At 37.2% G+C, this 19,417-nt stretch overlaps 2 protein-coding genes across 2 annotated transcripts; one reads left to right on the top strand and one right to left on the bottom strand.

The window, feature by feature from the left end:
* Positions 1-1,374: 1,374 nt before the first annotated feature.
* Positions 1,375-10,960, top strand: LOC107806287 (aminopeptidase M1-like). Its single transcript, XM_075250627.1, has 19 exons — positions 1,375-1,772; positions 2,106-2,251; positions 2,997-3,099; positions 3,329-3,515; positions 3,587-3,680; positions 3,933-4,086; positions 4,191-4,295; positions 4,384-4,500; positions 4,646-4,759; positions 7,351-7,533; positions 7,617-7,899; positions 7,981-8,102; positions 8,179-8,276; positions 9,275-9,452; positions 9,533-9,647; positions 9,739-9,806; positions 9,925-9,999; positions 10,316-10,393; positions 10,593-10,960. The coding sequence occupies exons 1-19, from the start codon at positions 1,548-1,550 to the stop codon at positions 10,776-10,778; spliced, it is 2,631 nt and encodes an 876-aa protein (XP_075106728.1). The 5' UTR covers positions 1,375-1,547; the 3' UTR covers positions 10,779-10,960.
* A 979-nt stretch (positions 10,961-11,939) lies between these two features.
* On the bottom strand, positions 11,940-19,075 carry LOC107806288 (protein phosphatase 2C 50). Its single transcript, XM_016630414.2, has 4 exons — positions 17,412-19,075; positions 17,006-17,323; positions 16,804-16,909; positions 11,940-12,586 (listed from the first exon to the last, which is right to left on the bottom strand). The coding sequence occupies exons 1-4, from the start codon at positions 18,243-18,245 to the stop codon at positions 12,252-12,254; spliced, it is 1,593 nt and encodes a 530-aa protein (XP_016485900.2). The 5' UTR covers positions 18,246-19,075; the 3' UTR covers positions 11,940-12,251.
* Between the last annotated feature and the right edge of the window lie 342 nt (positions 19,076-19,417).

Genomic DNA, 19,417 nt, shown 5'->3' with positions numbered 1-19,417 from the left:
TACCTGTTTACCTTTCCTCCATATAGTACATAACTGCACAGGTTTATCTGGAGTCTGGTCCTAGCCTCGTCACTACCTCGCCGGGGTTAGGCCAGACACTTACCAGCACATGGGGTCGGTTGTGCTGATACTACACTCTGTGCTTTTTTGCACAGATCCAGGTCTTGGAAAGCAGCAGTAGCGCGGGAGCCAACTTTCAGTCCAGTGAGATACCGAGGTAGCCTTGCAAGCGTTCGCAGGCCCGTCGCCTCCTCTATCTTTATTTCAGTCTGTTATCTCATGTATTCGAGACCAACATTTTATATTTTTCTTTCAAACGGTTGTATTTAGTACTCTTAGAAGTTCGTGAGTAATGTGACACCAGTTCTTGGGTAGAGGCATATGTCGATTTCCGTATTATTGTTTGGTTTCTTTAATTTAACTCTTCCATACATTATTAAATTCCGCTGTTTTCATACTATCGCTGATAATCGTTAAAAGAAGTGATTTGTTAATGAAGTAAGCTGTTAAGGATTGGCTTGTGTATCTCACATTAGTAGGTGTCATCACGACTCCCGAGGGTGGGAAATCTGGGTCGTGACAGTCCAGGTAAGTCGCAGGTGTCGAATACGACTTATAAATCGCATTTGGTAACAACGATTTGCCTCTGCCCCAGAATACAGCATAACCCGCCTTTGGTAAATCAATCATAAAGTTTTGTACAAATATCCAAATGATGAACGGTTTGAAGCGTTAGAAACTAGACTCAAAGACCTTTAATTTGATAGGTTGTGCATCACATAACACCTTATATATATGTAGATATGCTCGTCCAAAGTGTGATCTTGTGCGTGCTCATTTAGAATTTTAGTCTATCTTGAAATTTTCCAACTTGGCTTAGACTTGGGCTTCTTCTTACACCCCAAATCACTTATAATATACTTCATACACTTATTATCATATCCAATTGATATCCATCATATTAATAGTCCGTCTTTGCACACAAAATAATATAATTGGCGCACATCAACTTTCTTAATAGCTTAAGCACTTCAAAAAATATTCTGGAGTGTTACAATAATGCATGGCGATATTAGGTTATAAGCTAGTGATTATAATGTTGAGGCAATCCATTTTGCATGAGCCTTCAACTCATATTGAGGAACGACAAAATAAAACGATTTTATACATTGAGAAATCTCATAAACTATTCGTTGTTCACATATTAAGAGAAAATGATTAATAAAAATAAAAATAATCGTTTATTAAAAAATTATTGTATAATAATTGGACAAATTTTGGAATGAAGTTCTTCATTTTGAACCAAGATAGTGTATATAACATTATCGTTTTAATCAAAAAAAATAGACATGTTTTTTTACTCTATGAAAAGAGATAAACCGAAAAAGAAAAAAAAAAAATTATAAAATACTAAAACGTTACAACATAGGATTACACACTTCATAGTAAAAACTCTATAAATACTACACAACTCCCTTCATAGTAGTCATCCAGATCCCAAGATTTATTAACATAGAGAAAAAACCCAACAATCTTAAGATTGAACAATGGCGGAACACAAGTACAATCAATTCAAAGGACAACCTCGTCTTCCCAAATTTGCTGTTCCTAAAAGGTACGATTTAAGGTTGAAACCAGACCTTGTCGCCTGTAAATTCACCGGCGCCGTTGACATCTCCGTTGATGTTGTCTCTGACACCAAATTCATTGTCCTCAATGCTGCTGAACTCTCTGTTGACCCCAAGTCCGTTCTCTTCAAATCCTCAACCAAGGTGATTTTCTTGATTGAACCCTTTTCAAGTTTGAAGCTATGTGTGTGTGTGTGTGTGTTTGATATGTGAGTTTTTTGTTGTTTGTTTTATTGACCATGCTTTAATCTTCAAACAAAATGCTTATCTTGATTGACCCTTTTCAAGATTGAAGCTTTTCTTTTTATATCAAAAGTAGTTTGATATGTAATCTTTTTGTTGTTTGTTTTATTGACCATGTGTTTGTTCATGATTGACCCTTTTGAAGATTGAAGCTTTTTTCATCATAAGTAGTTTGATATGTGGTTTTCTTGTTGTTTTGTTTTATTGAACATGTGTTTGTTTTTGTGTGTATAGGTATTCCAGGCATTGGAGGTGGGGTTGATTGAAGAGGATGAGATAGTGGTTGTGGAGTTTGGAGAAAGTTTGCCACTTGGTATTGGAGTTCTGAATATGGCGTTTGAAGGAACGCTGAATGATAGGATGAAAGGGTTTTACAGAAGGTATTGATTTTTCCCATCTTTAGACAGAAGAACTAAATGTTGAGATACTTGGTTTTTTAATCTGCTGTAGTGATGACTGTTGATTCTCTTTTTCCAAGTATAGATGGTTATTGATTGCTCATGAAACATTTTCATTGTATTGTTGTCTTTTATATTTATGAAGGATATCTATCTATTTGTTATACTGTATAAGGATTAGGGCAGATACTGATTAATTCAAGGGTTATACCTACTTCTATAATCTCTATGCGGAAGATACGTTGGCGAGGCCCCAACATTACTATGTGGCGGCGTAACTGTATTAGTTCTAGATGGAGCTTGTTGATGAGGGAGCCAATACATCTATCAGACATTTTTATTCCCCTAGCAATTGTTGGTAGTCCTCTAGTATTTTTGGTTTAGAGACAAAGTAGGAGAGGAAAATGTTGCGGTTCTGTTTATGTTGTGCCACTGCTCACAAGCGGCAACCAAATAACAACTGTTTCTTTTAAAAGATTAAGGGTCAGGTGGTCTACTGACAGCCGACTTTCACAGAAAATTTATGTGTTACTCCATTATGATTGTGCTATAATTATGTAGATTGCTTAAAGGTCTAGAATGCATGCTCACAACCAAGAACTAGAAAACAATGTTCCTCTACTTTAGAAGTCAACTGAGAGGATAATTTTGCGGCTGATCTACGTGTTACTTCAATATGATTGTGCTACATGTAGATTGCTTAACTGTATTGATTGGTTCTTTGCAGTACCTACGAGCATAATGGGGAGAAGAGGAACATGGCTGTTACACAATTTGAACCAGCTGATGCCAGGCGTTGCTTTCCATGCTGGGATGAACCTGCTTGTAAGGTATTGCCAGCATTTGACGTTCTCCTTGTTTATCTACTCAATAATGTTAATTGCTATTGGAACCAGCTGATCGTAAGATATTTAGCTATAAATGCAACAAAACACATATGAACTTGATGATCTAATAACTTCTCTTTCTTTTTCTAGTCTTTGTTAAGTATTTTATTTGTTCCTTACAAGATTTGGTTGTTCAGATTTTTCTTTGTCTTACTTGATGTGAACTATCCAGGCCACCTTTAAAATTACACTAGACGTACCATCGGAACTGGTAGCTCTTTCTAACATGCCAGCTGAAGACGAAAAAGTGATGGGGAATCTTAAAACAGTTCAATATCAAGAGTCTCCGATCATGTCTACATACTTGGTGGCATTTGTGGTTGGCTTATTCGACTATGTTGAGGATTATACATCTGATGGTACTTATACTGGTCTTACTGAATATGTCTATAACCTTTTTTTCTTTGCTAATTAACATCACTTTGTGCAGGAATTCCTGTTCGAGTATACTGTCAGGTAGGCAAGGCAAATCAAGGGAGCTTCGCATTACATGTTGCTGTCAAAACGCTACCCCTCTTCAAAGAGTATGCATCACTTTCACTATATATGTTTCTCTCCTTGTATTTATAAAAAGGAAACTAATGAAGAAGAGGATCATGGAGGATTAAAACTTGGAAAAAATTTCCCTGACGTAATCCAGGAATTAGTTTCTAAATATTCTTATTGATAATATACTGTTATTCCAGCTTAAGTTTCCTTTTTGGTTTGTAGGGGGGGGGGGGTTCTAAACAACTGCTTGAAAATGTATTCTAATTTGTGGAGTAAAACACTCGCAGGTACTTTGGTGCACCATATTCACTTCCCAAATTGGACATGATTGCCATTCCTGATTTTGCTGCTGGTGCAATGGAAAATTATGGTCTTGTTACATACAGAGAAACAGCATTGCTTTATGATGATAAGCATTCTGCCGCTGCTAACAAGCAGAGGGTATTGCAAATTTGTTGGGAGTTATTTGGCTTCCTATAATACGTGGTATTAAACTGTCTGATTTATATCTTGGACCTGTTGAATAAAATTTGGGTTTTCTTCAGGTTGCGACTGTGGTGGCTCATGAGCTTGCTCATCAGTGGTTTGGGAATCTTGTAACAATGGAATGGTGGACACATCTATGGCTGAATGAGGGGTTTGCAACATGGGTATGCTGCTTTTCTTAGAAGTATATGCTTTTGTACGTTGACTGGGTCTGTGAGCTGTTCATTCTAATTTTCTCTGACCGGTATTCAGGTGAGTTATTTGGCGACTGATAGTTTGTTCCCAGAATGGAAAATTTGGACTCAGTTTCTTGAAGAGGCCACTGAGGGACTTCGTCTAGATGGGCTTGCAGAATCCCACCCCATTGAGGTATGAAGCAACATTCATTCCAGTTCTTGTATTATGCTAAATTCAAGATGCATTTTTGTGCTTAATCACCAGTTATTGACATCTATTAGAGTATTAGTTGGGCTAGCTTTAGAATTATTCTACAAATCTTATTTTGTCTTACCAGGTTGACATCAATCATGCCGGAGAAATTGATGAAATTTTTGACGCGATTAGTTATAGAAAAGGTGCATCTGTCATTCGGATGTTACAGAGCTATCTTGGACCTGAAAGTTTCCAGGTTTGCATTTCCATTATTTACTATGTTAACATTCTTTTCTTTTGTCTTCATTTAAACCCCTTTGTGCTATATTTCTGTCCGCCATTTTGTTGTGTTTTTTTATACATATACTGGTTACCTGACTAACACTTGTGTGTCGGATGATGGAGATGGAAAGTGGGAGGGTGAATTAGAAAGAGGAACTATATCATTCAATGCAATGCCCCTTTTTAACATCTTATCTTTCCTAACTGGTGATTGTAAAGTATTATTAGTAGAAAGTTCAAACGGCTTCTTGACTAAGTTACACTAAAACTTTGCTTGCCCTTAATTATTACTCCCTCCACCCTGTTTGACTAGGGGCGTAATTTAAGAAATTAAAGAAGACCTTTGAGATATATATATATATATATATATATATATAACACACACACACACACACACATAGAGAACAAAAATTATCCTTGTGGTGGTGAGAGTTCCACATGCTTTTTCATGCTCTTTCCTTGCAAAAGAATGAACGTTTATATCATTACTTAATCAACAAATGAAAAACAGAATGAACATTTATATCAACTTGTCCCAAAAAAGAAAGGTGTCACTCTTTTTTTAGACGGAAGTGTGTCACCTAAAACGGACAGAGGGAGTATTATATATAAGTCTTTCTCTGAGTGTTTGTGATCGTTACTGTGTGGATTAACTGCTATTCTGGTAATAAAGTCACATTAGTCTAGAGTTTTGGATGAAGAGATACTTGTATCTTCAACATTAATTGCATAGTGAGAAAGTAGTACTTTGTCTTTTCTATATTCTTGGACTTGATAAATGGTGTATCTCATAATTACTGGAAATTTAAATATTTGACTTTCCAAAGGTAAAATAGGTATTGCTAATCCCATCAAGGTAGTTAAGACTTAAGAGTAGTCAGCACTGAAAATGCATTTCATTGCTTGAGTATAGCGACTTAAAGTTATTCCATTGAAGTATTCTTTAATGAGTGAATTTAACAAACGCAGCAGTGAATGCAGTACACATGTCTATAAAAGTCCTCCTGAAAGTGATGTTTTATGCACCCAAGGGTGTGACCTAGTGGTCAATAAAGTGGGTGAGAACCATGAGGTCTCAGGTTCAAATTCCAGCTGAGGCAAACAACACTAGGTGATTTCTTCCCATCTATCCAAGCCTTGGTGGATAGAGTTACCTGGTATCTGTTGCTGGTGGGAGGTGGCAGGTATCCTATGGAATTAGATTAGTCGAGGTGCGCGCAAGCTGGCACGGACACCACGATTATAAAAAAAAGTGATATTTTCTAGTGAATTAATCGGATACTGCTGTCAACCACCATTTTTTAAACAGCAGCCATTAGTTTGTCAAAAAAGAAACTTCGCTATTGCGTATCTCCTCATTGACCATCCTTCTAAAATATATGATCTGGATTTTCTCTCAAGTCATTCCCAAGAGGGGTAGTTTCAAGTACCTTGGATCGGTTATTCAGGGGATCGGGGAGATTGACGAGGATGTCACACACCGTATAGGGGTGGGGTGGATGAAGTGGAGGTTAGCGTCGGGAGTCTTGTGTGACAAGAAAGTGCCACCGTTACTAAAAGGTAAGTTTTATAGAGCAGTGGTTAGGCCTGCAATGTTATATGGAACTGAATGTTGGCCGGTAAAGAACTCACACATCCAGAAGATGAAAGTAGCAGAGATGAGGATGTTGAGGTGGATGTGCGGGCATACAAGGATGGATAAGATTAGGAATGAAGATATTCGAGAGAAGGTGGGCGTGGCCCCCATGGAGGACAAGATGCGGGAAGTAAGACTCAGATGGTTCGGGCACATTCAGAGGAGGAGCACTGATGCACCGGTGAGGAGGTGTGAGTGACTGGCTGTAGTGGGCACGCGGAGAGGTAGAGGGCGACCTAAGAAGTATTGGGGAGAGGTGATCAGACAGGACATGACGCGACTTAGGATTACTGAGGACATGGCCCTTGACAGGGAATTATGGAGGTCGAGCATTAAGGTTGTAGGTTAGGGGAAAGTTGTGAATATTTCTACAGCACAATAGAGTGAGACTAGCCAGTTAGGAGTTAGACTAAGAATGTCATTGGTCGTCTATTGATGCAGGGCTTTACCTGCTAGTTTTACTATACCAGCCATCTATTTCGAATTTCGTATTTCGTATTCTGTATTTCATATCTCTTATATTGTTGTTATTTTATTATGCATTTTTATGGTACTAATATATCGACTCCTATTGCTTTTTTGAGCCGAGGGTCTCCTGGAAACAGTCTCTCTACCCTTCGGGGTAGGGGTAAGGTCTGCGTACATATTACCCTCCCCATACCCCACTTGTGGGATTATACTGGGTCGTTGTTGTTGTTGTTGTTGTTGTTGTAATATGATGTAGAAGCCATTGCTGATTTTTGAGCTCATTACACAAGTTGTAATGTGGCTATACTGTAAATACCACCAGCATATGCTTATTGCTGGGAAAATTAAAAAAATTCACTTTACTGATTAAAAAAAGATTTTCTTTCCAGAATATCATGTAGCTGTTGCTTGCTTGTAAGGGACTGATGAATTTGTCTCTTCTAATTTTTTCATGAAACCAGAGGGCACTTGCTTCATACATAAAAAGATATGCTTGCTCAAATGCGAAGACAGAGGATTTATGGTCTGTCCTTCAGGAGGAGTCTGGTGAACCTGTGAACAAGTTGATGAACTCCTGGACAAAGCAACAAGGTTACCCAGTCGTCTCTGTCAAAATAAAAGACCAAAAGCTGGAATGTGACCAGGTTATCTTGTTTCTAAATCAAATGCATATTTCCATTACCCAAGTCTTGTCTTCTCCATACTAACTTGTGTTTCCGTGCACCAGACACAATTTTTACTGAGTGGTTCTCATGGTGATGGGCAATGGATAGTTCCGTTAACACTCTGTTGTGGCTCTTATGAAGCTCGTAAAAGCTTCTTAATGCAAGAAAAGTCAGAAGTCCTTGATGTAAAGGACTTATTATGCTCATCTTCTTCTAAAGGCAATCCCTGGATAAAAGTTAACGTGGACCAAACAGGTTTTTATAGAGTTAAATATGATGATGAGCTATCAGCTAGACTCAGATATGCCATAGAGAGCAAGTGCTTATCAACAAATGATAAATATGGTAATAATTACTGCATTTTTGTGAAGTCTAATATTTAATAATTAAAATCGACTATTGATGGGATTATGTTGTCCTGAACAGGCATTTTAGATGATTCATATGCATTATCGATGGCTTGTCATCAGTCTTTGTTGTCTTTGCTTGCCCTGATGGCTTCTTTCAGGGAGGAGCTCGACTACACTGTTCTATCAAACCTGATCAGCGTAATTTCTCTACGTTATAGACCTCTTTAGTTATCAGTTCGGTCAGTCCAAAATTAACGGTTTTCCCTTCATGCAGATAAGTTACAAAGTTTCAAGAGTTGCAGCTGATGCTGTTCCTGACTTGAAGGATCACATAAAGTTGTTTTTCATCAATCTTTTCCAGTTTTCTGCAGAGTATGTTACTTCTTTTTCGAAACTACAAAGCATGTTACCTTATCTTTGTATTTTTGGTCATCGTCCAAGATGCAGTTCAAGGGGGAAAGAAATCCTGAAACAGTGTAAAAGAAAGAGAGAATAGCGCATAGTTGGAGTGATTCTACTTTTAATGTTATAAACATGGATAGGTGAATGTCTTCTAACTAAAGCTATTGGATATAGCAGAGAGCAACATAAATCAGAACAGAATTATGCCTGCTCTGGCTTTCTTGACATTCACGGGTCAAGTCTACAACAACAACAACAACCCAGTATAATCCCACTTAGTGGGGTCTGGGAAGGGTAGTGTGTACGCAGACCTTACCCCTACCCTGGGGTAGAGAGGCTGTTTCCAAATAGACCCCCGACACCCTTCCCTCCAAGAACTTTCCACCTTGCTCTTGGGGAGACTCGAACTCACAACCTCTTGATTGGAAGTGGAGGTTGCTTACCATCAGAGCAAACCCTCTTGTCTATGATAAGAAAATGAATTTCTATTCTCCGAGGCTATACTGGGTTGTTGTTGTTGTTGATTCTCCGAGGCTAGTTCCTGACAAAAAAGATTTAGAACTTGCATCTTGTTCTCTTTTGTCTAGTAGCTCTAATTCTAAGTTAGGAGGACTTGGGAGCTGTTTATAAGCGCTGAAATCAATTTAGAGATATAGTTTTCTTCTAACTAGATATCTTCTGTTTACCTATCTAGAAACAAGAAATCTGCTGCCAATAATGCCTTTCGAAAAGAATGAACGGGTAAACTGGTGTGTTAAATTGGTCACATTTACCCTTTATTCATCTCCTCAAACCGGGAATAGACACCACAAATAGAAAACTTTAGAGAAAAGGAAAACTTGTTTATGGAGTTGGAAGAGGGAATTTAGTCTAAGGCTCCCAGTTGAAATTAGATACTTGACCATTAATCTCATATTCCAATGTGGCACTAAAGGTTTGCTTCTAATTGGACTTTCCTTTATCGACAGGAGACTTGGTTGGGACCCTAAACAAGGGGAAAGCCACCTTGACGCCATGTTGAGAGGGGAGCTTCTGAATGTTCTGGCTGCCTTTGGACATGACGAAACAATAAATGAAGCAATCAGGCGCTTCCACATATTTTTGGACGACAGAAACACAGCTGTTCTTCCTCCTGACTTGAGAAGGGTAACTACACTTGAATATATTGTAACTCAAAATTCATTTCTTCTGTACCTTATGCAGATCCTAATCCCTCCCCTCTGCAGGCTGTTTATGTAGCTGTGATGCAGCGGGTGGATAAATCAGATAGATCAGGGTTTGAAGCTCTTTTAAGAGTTTACCGAGAGACTGACCTCAGCCAAGAAAAGACACGGGTTTTAAGTAATCTATCAACTCATGCCAATTATGAAATTAAATGTTTTGATTATGAAACTTTATGTCCAACCAATAAGTGCATTTTCTTGTTCTATAGGTTCATTGGCATCTTGCAGGGACCCCAAAATTATCCTTGAAATTCTCAACTTCTTGTTATGCTCTGAGGTATTCTTGATTTTTACATGGCACTGGATTATCTCTCTTTATCTCTTTGTGCACAGAGAGTGTGTGTATTTTGTTTCAACAAAATGTTCGAAGTGTAATCTGTGTTTGGAAATTTTAGGTACGGAGTCAAGATTGTGTTCACGGGCTTGCAGTTAGTTTAGAAGGCCGCGAAACTGCGTGGAAATGGTTGCAAGTGAGTACTCCCTTTCCTAGAAATTTTGCATTGCATTCCTCGAGTTATTTCTTTTATTACTAATTCCTAATAAGATACCTTTGAAAAAATGTTCATTGTAAATTGTATTAAATTGTTACTTGTAAAAACGTAGGCTGTAAGACTGAGGAATTCACATTAGTCCAAAGTGCAATTATTTCAGGAGGAGGAAGTGCAACATGTTCTTATAAAATTACTAGTGCCAAATGCTGCATTTCGTAACCAATAGATTTCTCAGAAAAATGCAATGAGGCATGATTCTTGATTTTTTGTCTTCTAATAAATTGTTTGAATACAGGACAAATGGGATCATATCCACAAGACTTACGGCTCTGGATTCCTATTAACCCGCTTCATCAGTGCAACAGTGTCACCGGTTTGTTTCTGCTCCTTTGCCATCTTTCTCTAGCATTTGCATGCAGTTGCTTACTATTTTATTATAGGACAACTTGATTCAAAAGCTATATCTATGGCATCTGCCTTGTTGTGTAATCACAAGAAGCATGGAAAACAAATTTTATAAATTACTCACTACATAGTCTTTGATCTTTTGGCTCAATCTTTCTTTTCTTCAGTTCTCATCCTATGAGAAGGCGAAAGAAGTTGAAGAGTTTTTTGCTAGCCGTACCAAGCCTTACATTGCAAGAACGTTGAAGCAGAGCATCGAGAGGGTTCACATTAATGCAAACTGGGTTCAAAGCATTCAAAAGGAGAAGAATCTTTCCGAGGCAGTGATGGAGCTAGCGTATAGGAAATACTGAAGTAGCTGTTGTTGAACTTAGTGTCCCCTTTAGGGAGTTTCTAGTTTCCATCAATAAGTTAATCATGGTACTTTTTTAAATGGTTATGTCTCTGAAAAAACGATAAAAGCTCTGATGATCCTTTGTTGAGCAAACTATAGGCTAGGTTACATATTTAATAAATCGTGACGGTTGATTTTGAACTGCTTTTGTTGTGCTCAGATGAACCAGGTCTAATATATGAGCAACCACCAATGAAGATACTATCTTTTAGACCTTAGCATTTCTGTTTGGAACACAAGATTAACTACCTCATACTTGATAATCAGCCTATGCATGCAATATTTCAGGGAATTGGATCAGACTCCTAGCATTACTGTGCATTGGTTAGCATATTTGCGCAGTTCCAGTTTACAAGTCACTTGGCTTGTCCTTCTAAGCTCTTTGTGGTGGCTTGAGATTATCATATCCCACATCTTGCTATAAAATGCATCTCTTTACTGTATTTTAATTTTGCAGTTCATGTTTAAATGATATAATAATTCTTGCATATGCAAAATTAGTTGGTAGTAATAGGACGTGTAATTTAAGAATGTAATCTGATGAAGTTAATTTGCACCAGACTCAAATGTTCACTGAATAGACAGGCAAAGAGGCAACTGTAATAGTCCCTTTAGGCCACTTCAAATCATGGACCATTAGAACCTCTTTCTTTCCAGTGACCCTTAGGTCCTACCATTATGAATGAACAACTCCTCTAAAACCACTAAGGAACATGATTGGCAAACAGTTGATTCTAAAATGGGATTAGCTCCTTGTTGAACTATCATTGATCCACAACCAGAGGCGGATGGACCATAGATTTTTTATAGGTTTATTTGAACACATCATTTTCTGCACGGAGCATAATAAACATGAAAAATACCAAATTCTGAACCTATAATTTCAAATGCTGAGTTTAGCAGTAAGAACCTTAAGTTCAAAACCATCAAAAAACACCAGATTCGATGAGTGAATGATGAACTGGTTAGTAAGTATCATATACGGTCATCTAGTTTCTTTCGTTATCTGTTCATCATATAAACGAGATACACCGCATTGAATATCGGTCTTCTTTGATCGAGTCAACTTATTCTGTCTATACTCTGAAAACCACATACAAAGTATAAATAAATATGCATCTTTTGAATACAATTCAGAAGAGATCTCTTTACTTGCTCATTACTGTTTCCAAGTAATACCGAGGCAAATAACCTCACAGAGCCTTTAACTCGGAGGAATAATGTATGCTCCTACTTCAAACAGCTAAATGAAGAAAACCTACATACAGAGAATGGAGCAAGTACTACAATACATACAGAAAGCTACTCTAATGAAAACCTGAAGTCCCAGATTCCCCTGGTAAAAATTAAAAGGGCTGGATATATTCAATCATATGAAGTCAATACTGTGAACCTATAATTGGAAACAGCTGATTGAGAGATTTCAGTTATGTTAGGTTTTGCTCTTAAACTTTCTTTGGGCTTTCAAGTCCACAACAATCACCGTTATGTTGTCCTTGCTGCCCTTTTGAGTAGCTCGATTTGATAAGCATTCTGCTGCTGCCTGTGCTGCTGGATCAATTCCTTGGCCCCTTTCCAGGGTAAGCGTTACACCATTCTTTTTATGCCACAGGAGTATGCGCTTGCGAGCCAATTCACATGCCTCTTCATTTGACATAACATCCCATAAACCATCACTTGCAAGAATAAGGCATTCGTCGTCCTTGGTTCGAGGTATGAACATTACTTCTGGATCAGGAATTATCCAGGGCTTCAAGTACCTATCTCCTGCAACCAAAAAGCCAATAAAATAAAATGTAAAGGAAATAGAAGAAAGACTTGCTTGCTAACAAAATTAGGAGAGGGATTAGCATTTAGAGTCCTTGATAATACGATGTTATCACTATAGGGTAATTCTCATGTCAAATAGAAAAAAAAAAGGAAAAGCAGAGTGTATATTGAATACGCAATATACTATTCTAGCAAGCTCACGGAGTAATCCTTTCACAGCTTTGCATTTAAAGCACACATTGCAAAAGCTTAAGATACAATAAAAATAGCTTACATCAAATCGGAGATGTTAAGTCACCAGCGTGTCACATTCCTACACAGCTTGATGACAGAAGTTGGGGCATATTGGCTATATGTTTAATCATGGATATCATAGATTAGTTAAGCCTCCGGAAATAATGAAATCACGTACAGCAACTTAAACTATTCAATGTCAGTTTTGGCTATATTTTTCAGTTGACATTAGAAACTTGAGAATATGATCGACACCACTGTTTTTAAAAGCGAAGAGTGCAAAAAAGTGACAATCTCCATGGGGCTTGAAGACAAAAGCATGAAGTAAAGCGCACAATCACAAAATTAAAAGAAATAGCAAACCTATATGAATTTGGTATTATAATAATCAAAATGCAATTAAAATATTTAAATATTTAATTTCAGTATCATATATACATTAATGCTGATATTAGTCCAATTTCTCAAACTTGAGATTCAGAGAACTAAGCGCTTCTTGTTGGGATCACCTTCGCATCATTGTTTGAAGCGAATAGCTTCAATCACGAAGTAATAGGTGGTGGCTTTTAATTAACACTGATCGACACAAATTTCCATCTTATAGGCACTGTAATATCCTCTTCAATTTACAAACCTGCATGTTCAGCCTTCAGCGACAAGAGTTTGCACACGTCTAGAAGCAAAACCAGGCTTCAGCACAGATTTACAATTTGTTGGTCCTTTATGTAATGCTGGACCGAAGAAAGAATGAGAAAAAGAACATTCTAACATTTAAAGTTACACATCAGATGGCAAAGGCACACTTAGTCATAGGTATAAAAAGAATTGCATGAAAGACAAAATGAGCTCTCTTCTCATCACAATCACCATAATCAAGGAGCACCTCCCTGGGGACCAGGAAACAGAAGGTTCCCATGCTTCTTTTGGTTCTGTTTTATTTACAATTTTTACCAAGTCGAAGTTCATAGCTCAAGAATTGCACTAACCAGGGTCAGACAAGTGATGATCAGAAAACGAAGAAGGCTTGCAGGAACATAACCAAATCAACCAAAATGTTTGTGGCCACACGACCAAAGACATGACTGATGGAAGGGCACAAATTCTTACTCTTTTTTTCACGGAGACAATATAAAAGGAGAGCTTGGTTTAAAATTTAAATCTCTTAAAAACAGAACTTATTTCTCATCGTATGTTAAACCGCCTACCTCCTATATTCTATGACACTTCTTCTGTTCGTTAACATTGAATAATTGTTGATTAATGTGAAAATAGAGGAGAAAAGAGAGGAAACTTCTAAATGATTTTGGTAATAATATACAAGTGTCGCTCCTGAGTTCTTCCATCTACAACATGGTAAGTATATTTCTTACACCTAAATAGGTAAGGAGTTAACATACAATTAAATGCAAAATATTTCGCGATATTCTAGGAAATATTACGAGACACTCCAAAAATCAATTACTGCTATTCAGTGAATGTAGATATAATGTGAATTAGTAGACACATCCTAAAATATAATCTCATTAATCCATTTGATATTCAATATGCCCCTCATACTGAAGGTGGTGAAACAACTTGAATTTGAAAATTGAAACGGGGAAGTGATGTGACAATAGACGATGTGAGCTGACGAGATACTAACTAAACAATGACGTATTGTTGGAAAACGACATTGTATTGATTGGAAAGACATGATGGACGACAACATGTGCTGACAAGAAAATGTCACTGAAAAAGAGACGTGGCACTGACGGAAAATGTCGCTGGATGGCAACGTTGCACATATTGAAGACTGATATGTCATTGAGAAATTATGCTATGTTTCTCGGATACGGGTGAGGGTATCCGATACGTCTGTGGATCTAGAGGTCAGATTCGTCATCACAAGAATTTTGGGACTTGGCAGTATGGATCTTAGTGCAAATACGGATGTCTGGATACAGCTAATAAATATTGAGGAATAATATATATGTATATATGACAATTAGTTATTTAAGATTGTTGAAAATAACTTCTTTTTCGATTCACGAGGTGATTTAAATCCATTACAATAATTTATATAAAAATCTGAACATAGAAAAGTAAGTATTTTTGTTAGAAATTTGGTTAGAATCTATCATAATATATTTATGCTTGTTGAGCTTTGTTAATAACTAGAAAGCATAAAGTATTTATGGTAGAAATAGCTGTGTCTTTAATAACTAGAGAGCAAAGGTATTTGTGGTAAAAAATAAATGCTTTATAAACACTTAATATTTTATTTATACGTTATCTTGTATAATAGCAAAGTGTTTTAGTACGTTATGTGAATATATATATGACATAAACCAAAAATCAAACCAAATATACAATCAATCTGTACTTCTAGGCCATAAGTGTAGTCACAGAACCCAAATTTGGTTAACCAACCCGGTGCGATCCCACACCCACACCCACACCCAAAATCGTGTAATATTGACACAACCGCAACAAAGATCTTGAGGGATACGAGCAACATAACAATTATATTGACATTTCAAGAAATGTGATACACACTGCCTAAACAATAGCCCGGAAAGTGACCAGCATAGGTGATACTGCCGGAACAATCATCGAGAAAATGTAAGTCACGAGAAATGAGATAGAGGTACCATTAAAAAGAACATTGAAAATAGACAATAAATGTAAATTATTACAACAACGAAAATTTTGGTAAGGTAGAAGATTTAAGGCGGCACATCATATTTTATAGTATCCTATAATGTATGGAATATTCCGCAATATTCTCCTACTTCTATGAATCTAGACATGTCGTAGATCTTGACACATTCTAAAATGCAACTTCATTACTCCTTTTGGCTTACAATTGCATTCGTCAAAATAATAATCTACACATTGTTCACAAGTTGGCACCATAATAAAATTCAAATTCAAACTATGACCCGACGAGTTCCCTAACAAACCAACTTATTCACAGATCATCTATCCATGTAAGCAAATGAAAGACAGAATGAGAAGCATAAGTAAAACAGGAAGGAGAATGGCACACTCTATTCTCTTATTGGAGGGAAAGGAGAAAAGCACTACACTAATCAGTTCTCTAACGAAGAATATTAGCGTGTGTGCACTTATTTTAACAGCCGAGACACTACCTTGTCTTGATGTATCTTGAACAAGGCAATTTGCCAGTTCCAAAAAACTCTTCAAAAACACCATCACGATCAAGAAAAGGGAAGGGTCCTGCACCGAGTACCTAAGCACACTATGGGCTTCTCGAAGTACAATTGAGTTTTGCTAAAGCACCAACGTTTAAGATAAGTATCCAAAATTTTACTTGTAAGTTGTAACAAGCCTGCGCACTGTAGAACTAGTATAAGCTTGTGGCTACAACACATTATGAAGCCAGTGCTCTACTTTTTTCCGAAGCCATTGCTCTACTTCTATATGAGACTTCCTTATCTACTATAGGAATATGGGAAACAGTAATTGGTACAATTGTATTTTCTTTAGCACTTAAAATCCTCCCCAGGATCGTTTCCAAATCCTAACTAGACAAGACTTTTGTGGTAGCTTGTGCTGGCATATATGCAACTTTATTACTAATGTTGATCTAAATCTATACAGCACAGGGTTTCCAGTTCCATGCTTCAGTTAGTGCACACTGTTATACCATTCCTAACCATCTGGGCCATAAGAGCCTACGGCCTTGCCACTATAGAATGGATTATTAAACCATATCCCGGGTCTATATTACATGGTCTGAAAGAGCCAAAACTTTTAAGTCATGAGCAATATCGTGATTAAGTTTAGGTATGCTCAGGTTCAGCACATAATCAAAACGGATATATTCTAAGAGCAGTAGCTGACTTGTAAAAGCAAAATATTCTACAACCTGTAATGATCCCTAGTAGCTGAGTGTTTGATACCAATAATGTTTACACACGGATACCTGAGTCATGATTTGCAAATGCTAGATAATAGGGTAGGTAGGAGAAACATACCAATAGACCTAGACATTGCAAGAACGCCAAAAACACGATGCCCATTCCACTGTATAACCTTCCCTCCAGCTGCTTCAATCCTTGCATATTCATCTTCTCGGTTCGGCTAATAAAGAGAACATAAAAAGAAAATTGGCACCGAAGGATTAATCAGTGACATCACACGTAATTAAAGTCAGACCAGAACCACTGTTTCACTTACTTTGTGATCAACCGACAATGCCATGGGTTCCTTCCCACGGCACAGAACAGCCCTTGAATCACCACAGTTTGCTACTATTATGTGCGACGAACAAACAATGGCAACAACAGCCGTAGAGCCTACAGTTTCTGCGGCAACAGCCTCACGATTTCCCGTCCCTCCAACCTCATCATCAACCTTGAGAAAACAGTTGGTAAATGCCTTTTTCCATTGGTCCTGGCAATTTTGCCTAATACTTTCATCATTAAGATTCGCCATAAATTTTTCCAACTCCTCAGCCAATACAGCATGAACTCGGTCTCGGCAGTAATTCGCCACCTGGAAAATAAAAATCCCAAGTTTGTATCAAATATATATGTAAATTCAATGAGCTAGTATAACAGTGTAAGTAAAAAGAGAGAGAAACCTGAGAGCCACCGTGGCCATCATAAACTCCAAAGAAATGAGCGGTCAAATGACTTAAGCATCTACTCACTCCATCAGGAACACGGTCGCCGACTAGCATCTGTAGAGGAATTCTCAAGAACCTAGGAACAGTTGCTAGTGCATCTTCCATTTCTGGCCTCCTTCCACACACAGATGTAAAACCCCATAGGGGTATATAATCCACTTCAAAAACACTGCGACTAACTGCTGCACTTAACCCTTTATTTAAGGGTAACTGAACAACAACTTGAGATGATTTTGAGCTGGAGCCATCCGTAATCTGCTCCTCAAGTTTGACAGCAAAGGGCTTACTCACGTTATCATCCTCAACACCTGACTCTACCAGATCTCCGGGCTTAGCTATAAGTTCAACACTACAAATGCTTTTCTCAGCATCCACAAAATTCTGACCATATATGTCAGAAGCTACCTCAAAACCTATAAAATCATCACCACATAAACTACTGGAATCACTCACCACAGACAGGGAACAAGACACCTGATCACCGTCCAACGATAAGATCTCATCATCCTCGCTTTCCCTAACAACAGCATCACCAGCAATCCAGTTGTTTCTATCATTTTCAGATATCATAGGGAGCAAAGGAACGCCCTCGCTCCTACTTGATGATACAGTATCACTAAGGTCTTTCTCAGCAGATTCTGCATACAAACTTGTAGTAGTGTCACCCATTGAATTTAGCCTAGTGGCATCCATATGACTACTACTTCCTATACTTGGGGGGTTGCGAAAGATCAAATTATTACCTAATCTAAATGGCAGAGGAGCAACCGCCAAACACATCTCCTTCATCAAAATCACTATCTTGACAGCAGTTAAAGTTACCCTCTGACATTACACAACCTGTCATTGTCAAACTAACTGATCACCTTTTTTCCCCTGTATCAACAATAATTTTCTCATACCATTTTCCATTGCCTAGAAAGATCTAACAAAAAAGTTCTTTCTTTAAGCTCTGATTCTTGAAATGGAAATTTTGTCAGTCAGATCTGGTAAACAAAAAAGTAGTAACACCAACTAACTACCCCCTTTTGGTAGAAAATTCACCTAAAAATTACCAAGCTAAGACTTGTCAGCACTTCACTTAATTCTGAAGACAATAACCAATCAAGATCCCAAAATCCACTCAGTAACTCAAAACCCACATAAATCTTGATACAAAAAGACCAAAAATAAAAAAGGAAATAGGGTCATGTGAAATTGTAAAAGAAGCTAAGAATCACAAGAAACGTTGAAAAAGATGGTAACCTTTTGTCACATAAAACTTGAGAGTACCTTGGATCTGAGGCAACCCTATAATAAGAAACTTGAAAAATTAAGAGTCTTTTTCAAACAATTATGTAACGAACAAAATATAATAAATGGGGATGGAAATAGTAGTACAAGATGGTAAACTAGAAACCACAACCTAATCCTTCCCTCTCTTTTTTCTTTTTTTTTTCCCCTTTTTTTTCAAGAATATTTTTGTTCACAGTCCACACACCTCAGCTTCACTTTCCTTCTCATCCCCAGAAGAGTAATACTAGTATAGTTTTGCCCCAATTTACTTGGAAAGAGAAGGGAGAAGCATCAACAATTGAAAAATGGGGTTTGTTTATACAATGAAACAGTTCAATGTGATCATTAAAAAGACTTCCTCTTCTTCTTTATATTTTTTATTTTCATTAAATTAAATGTAATTTTCTATCTTTCAGTTGCGTTTAGAAAATTGTGTTGATGCTACGTGGACGGTGGACTAAAAAATTCATTATTTTATAGTATATAAGATGAAACAAATAGAAATGTTGTTTTTTGACACTGCTACCTCCTATTTTAATATGCTAATCAAACTATTTAATTTTTATGTAGATTTCACCAACAACTCTTAAATTTTTTTAAATAAAATAAAATGTGTGCATAAATATAAAATACTAAAAGTTTTATAGTTGTTTTTTTTCTTTTTATACTACAAAGGTATGATTATT

This window comes from Nicotiana tabacum, chromosome 1, assembly GCF_000715075.1.
Source record: "Nicotiana tabacum cultivar K326 chromosome 1, ASM71507v2, whole genome shotgun sequence".
NCBI classification, from domain to species: Eukaryota; Viridiplantae; Streptophyta; class Magnoliopsida; order Solanales; family Solanaceae; genus Nicotiana; species Nicotiana tabacum.
Note: the sequence above shows the minus strand (reverse complement) of the source record. Positions and strands in the feature narration are given on the sequence as shown.

Coding starts and splice junctions, on each gene's coding strand:
- LOC107806287 (XM_075250627.1), top strand. CDS start 1,548: ATGGCGGAACACAAGTACAATCAATTCAAAGGACAACCTCGTCTTCCC. Junction 1,773..2,105: donor TCTTCAAATCCTCAACCAAG/GTGATTTTCTTG, acceptor TTGTGTGTATAG/GTATTCCAGGCATTGGAGGT. Junction 10,394..10,592: donor TCAGTGCAACAGTGTCACCG/GTTTGTTTCTGC, acceptor TCTTTTCTTCAG/TTCTCATCCTATGAGAAGGC.
- LOC107806288 (XM_016630414.2), bottom strand. CDS start 18,245: ATGAAGGAGATGTGTTTGGCGGTTGCTCCTCTGCCATTTAGATTAGGT. Junction 17,324..17,411: donor ATGGCCACGGTGGCTCTCAG/GTTTCTCTCTCT, acceptor TTTATTTTCCAG/GTGGCGAATTACTGCCGAGA. Junction 16,910..17,005: donor CATTGTCGGTTGATCACAAA/GTAAGTGAAACA, acceptor TCTCTTTATTAG/CCGAACCGAGAAGATGAATA.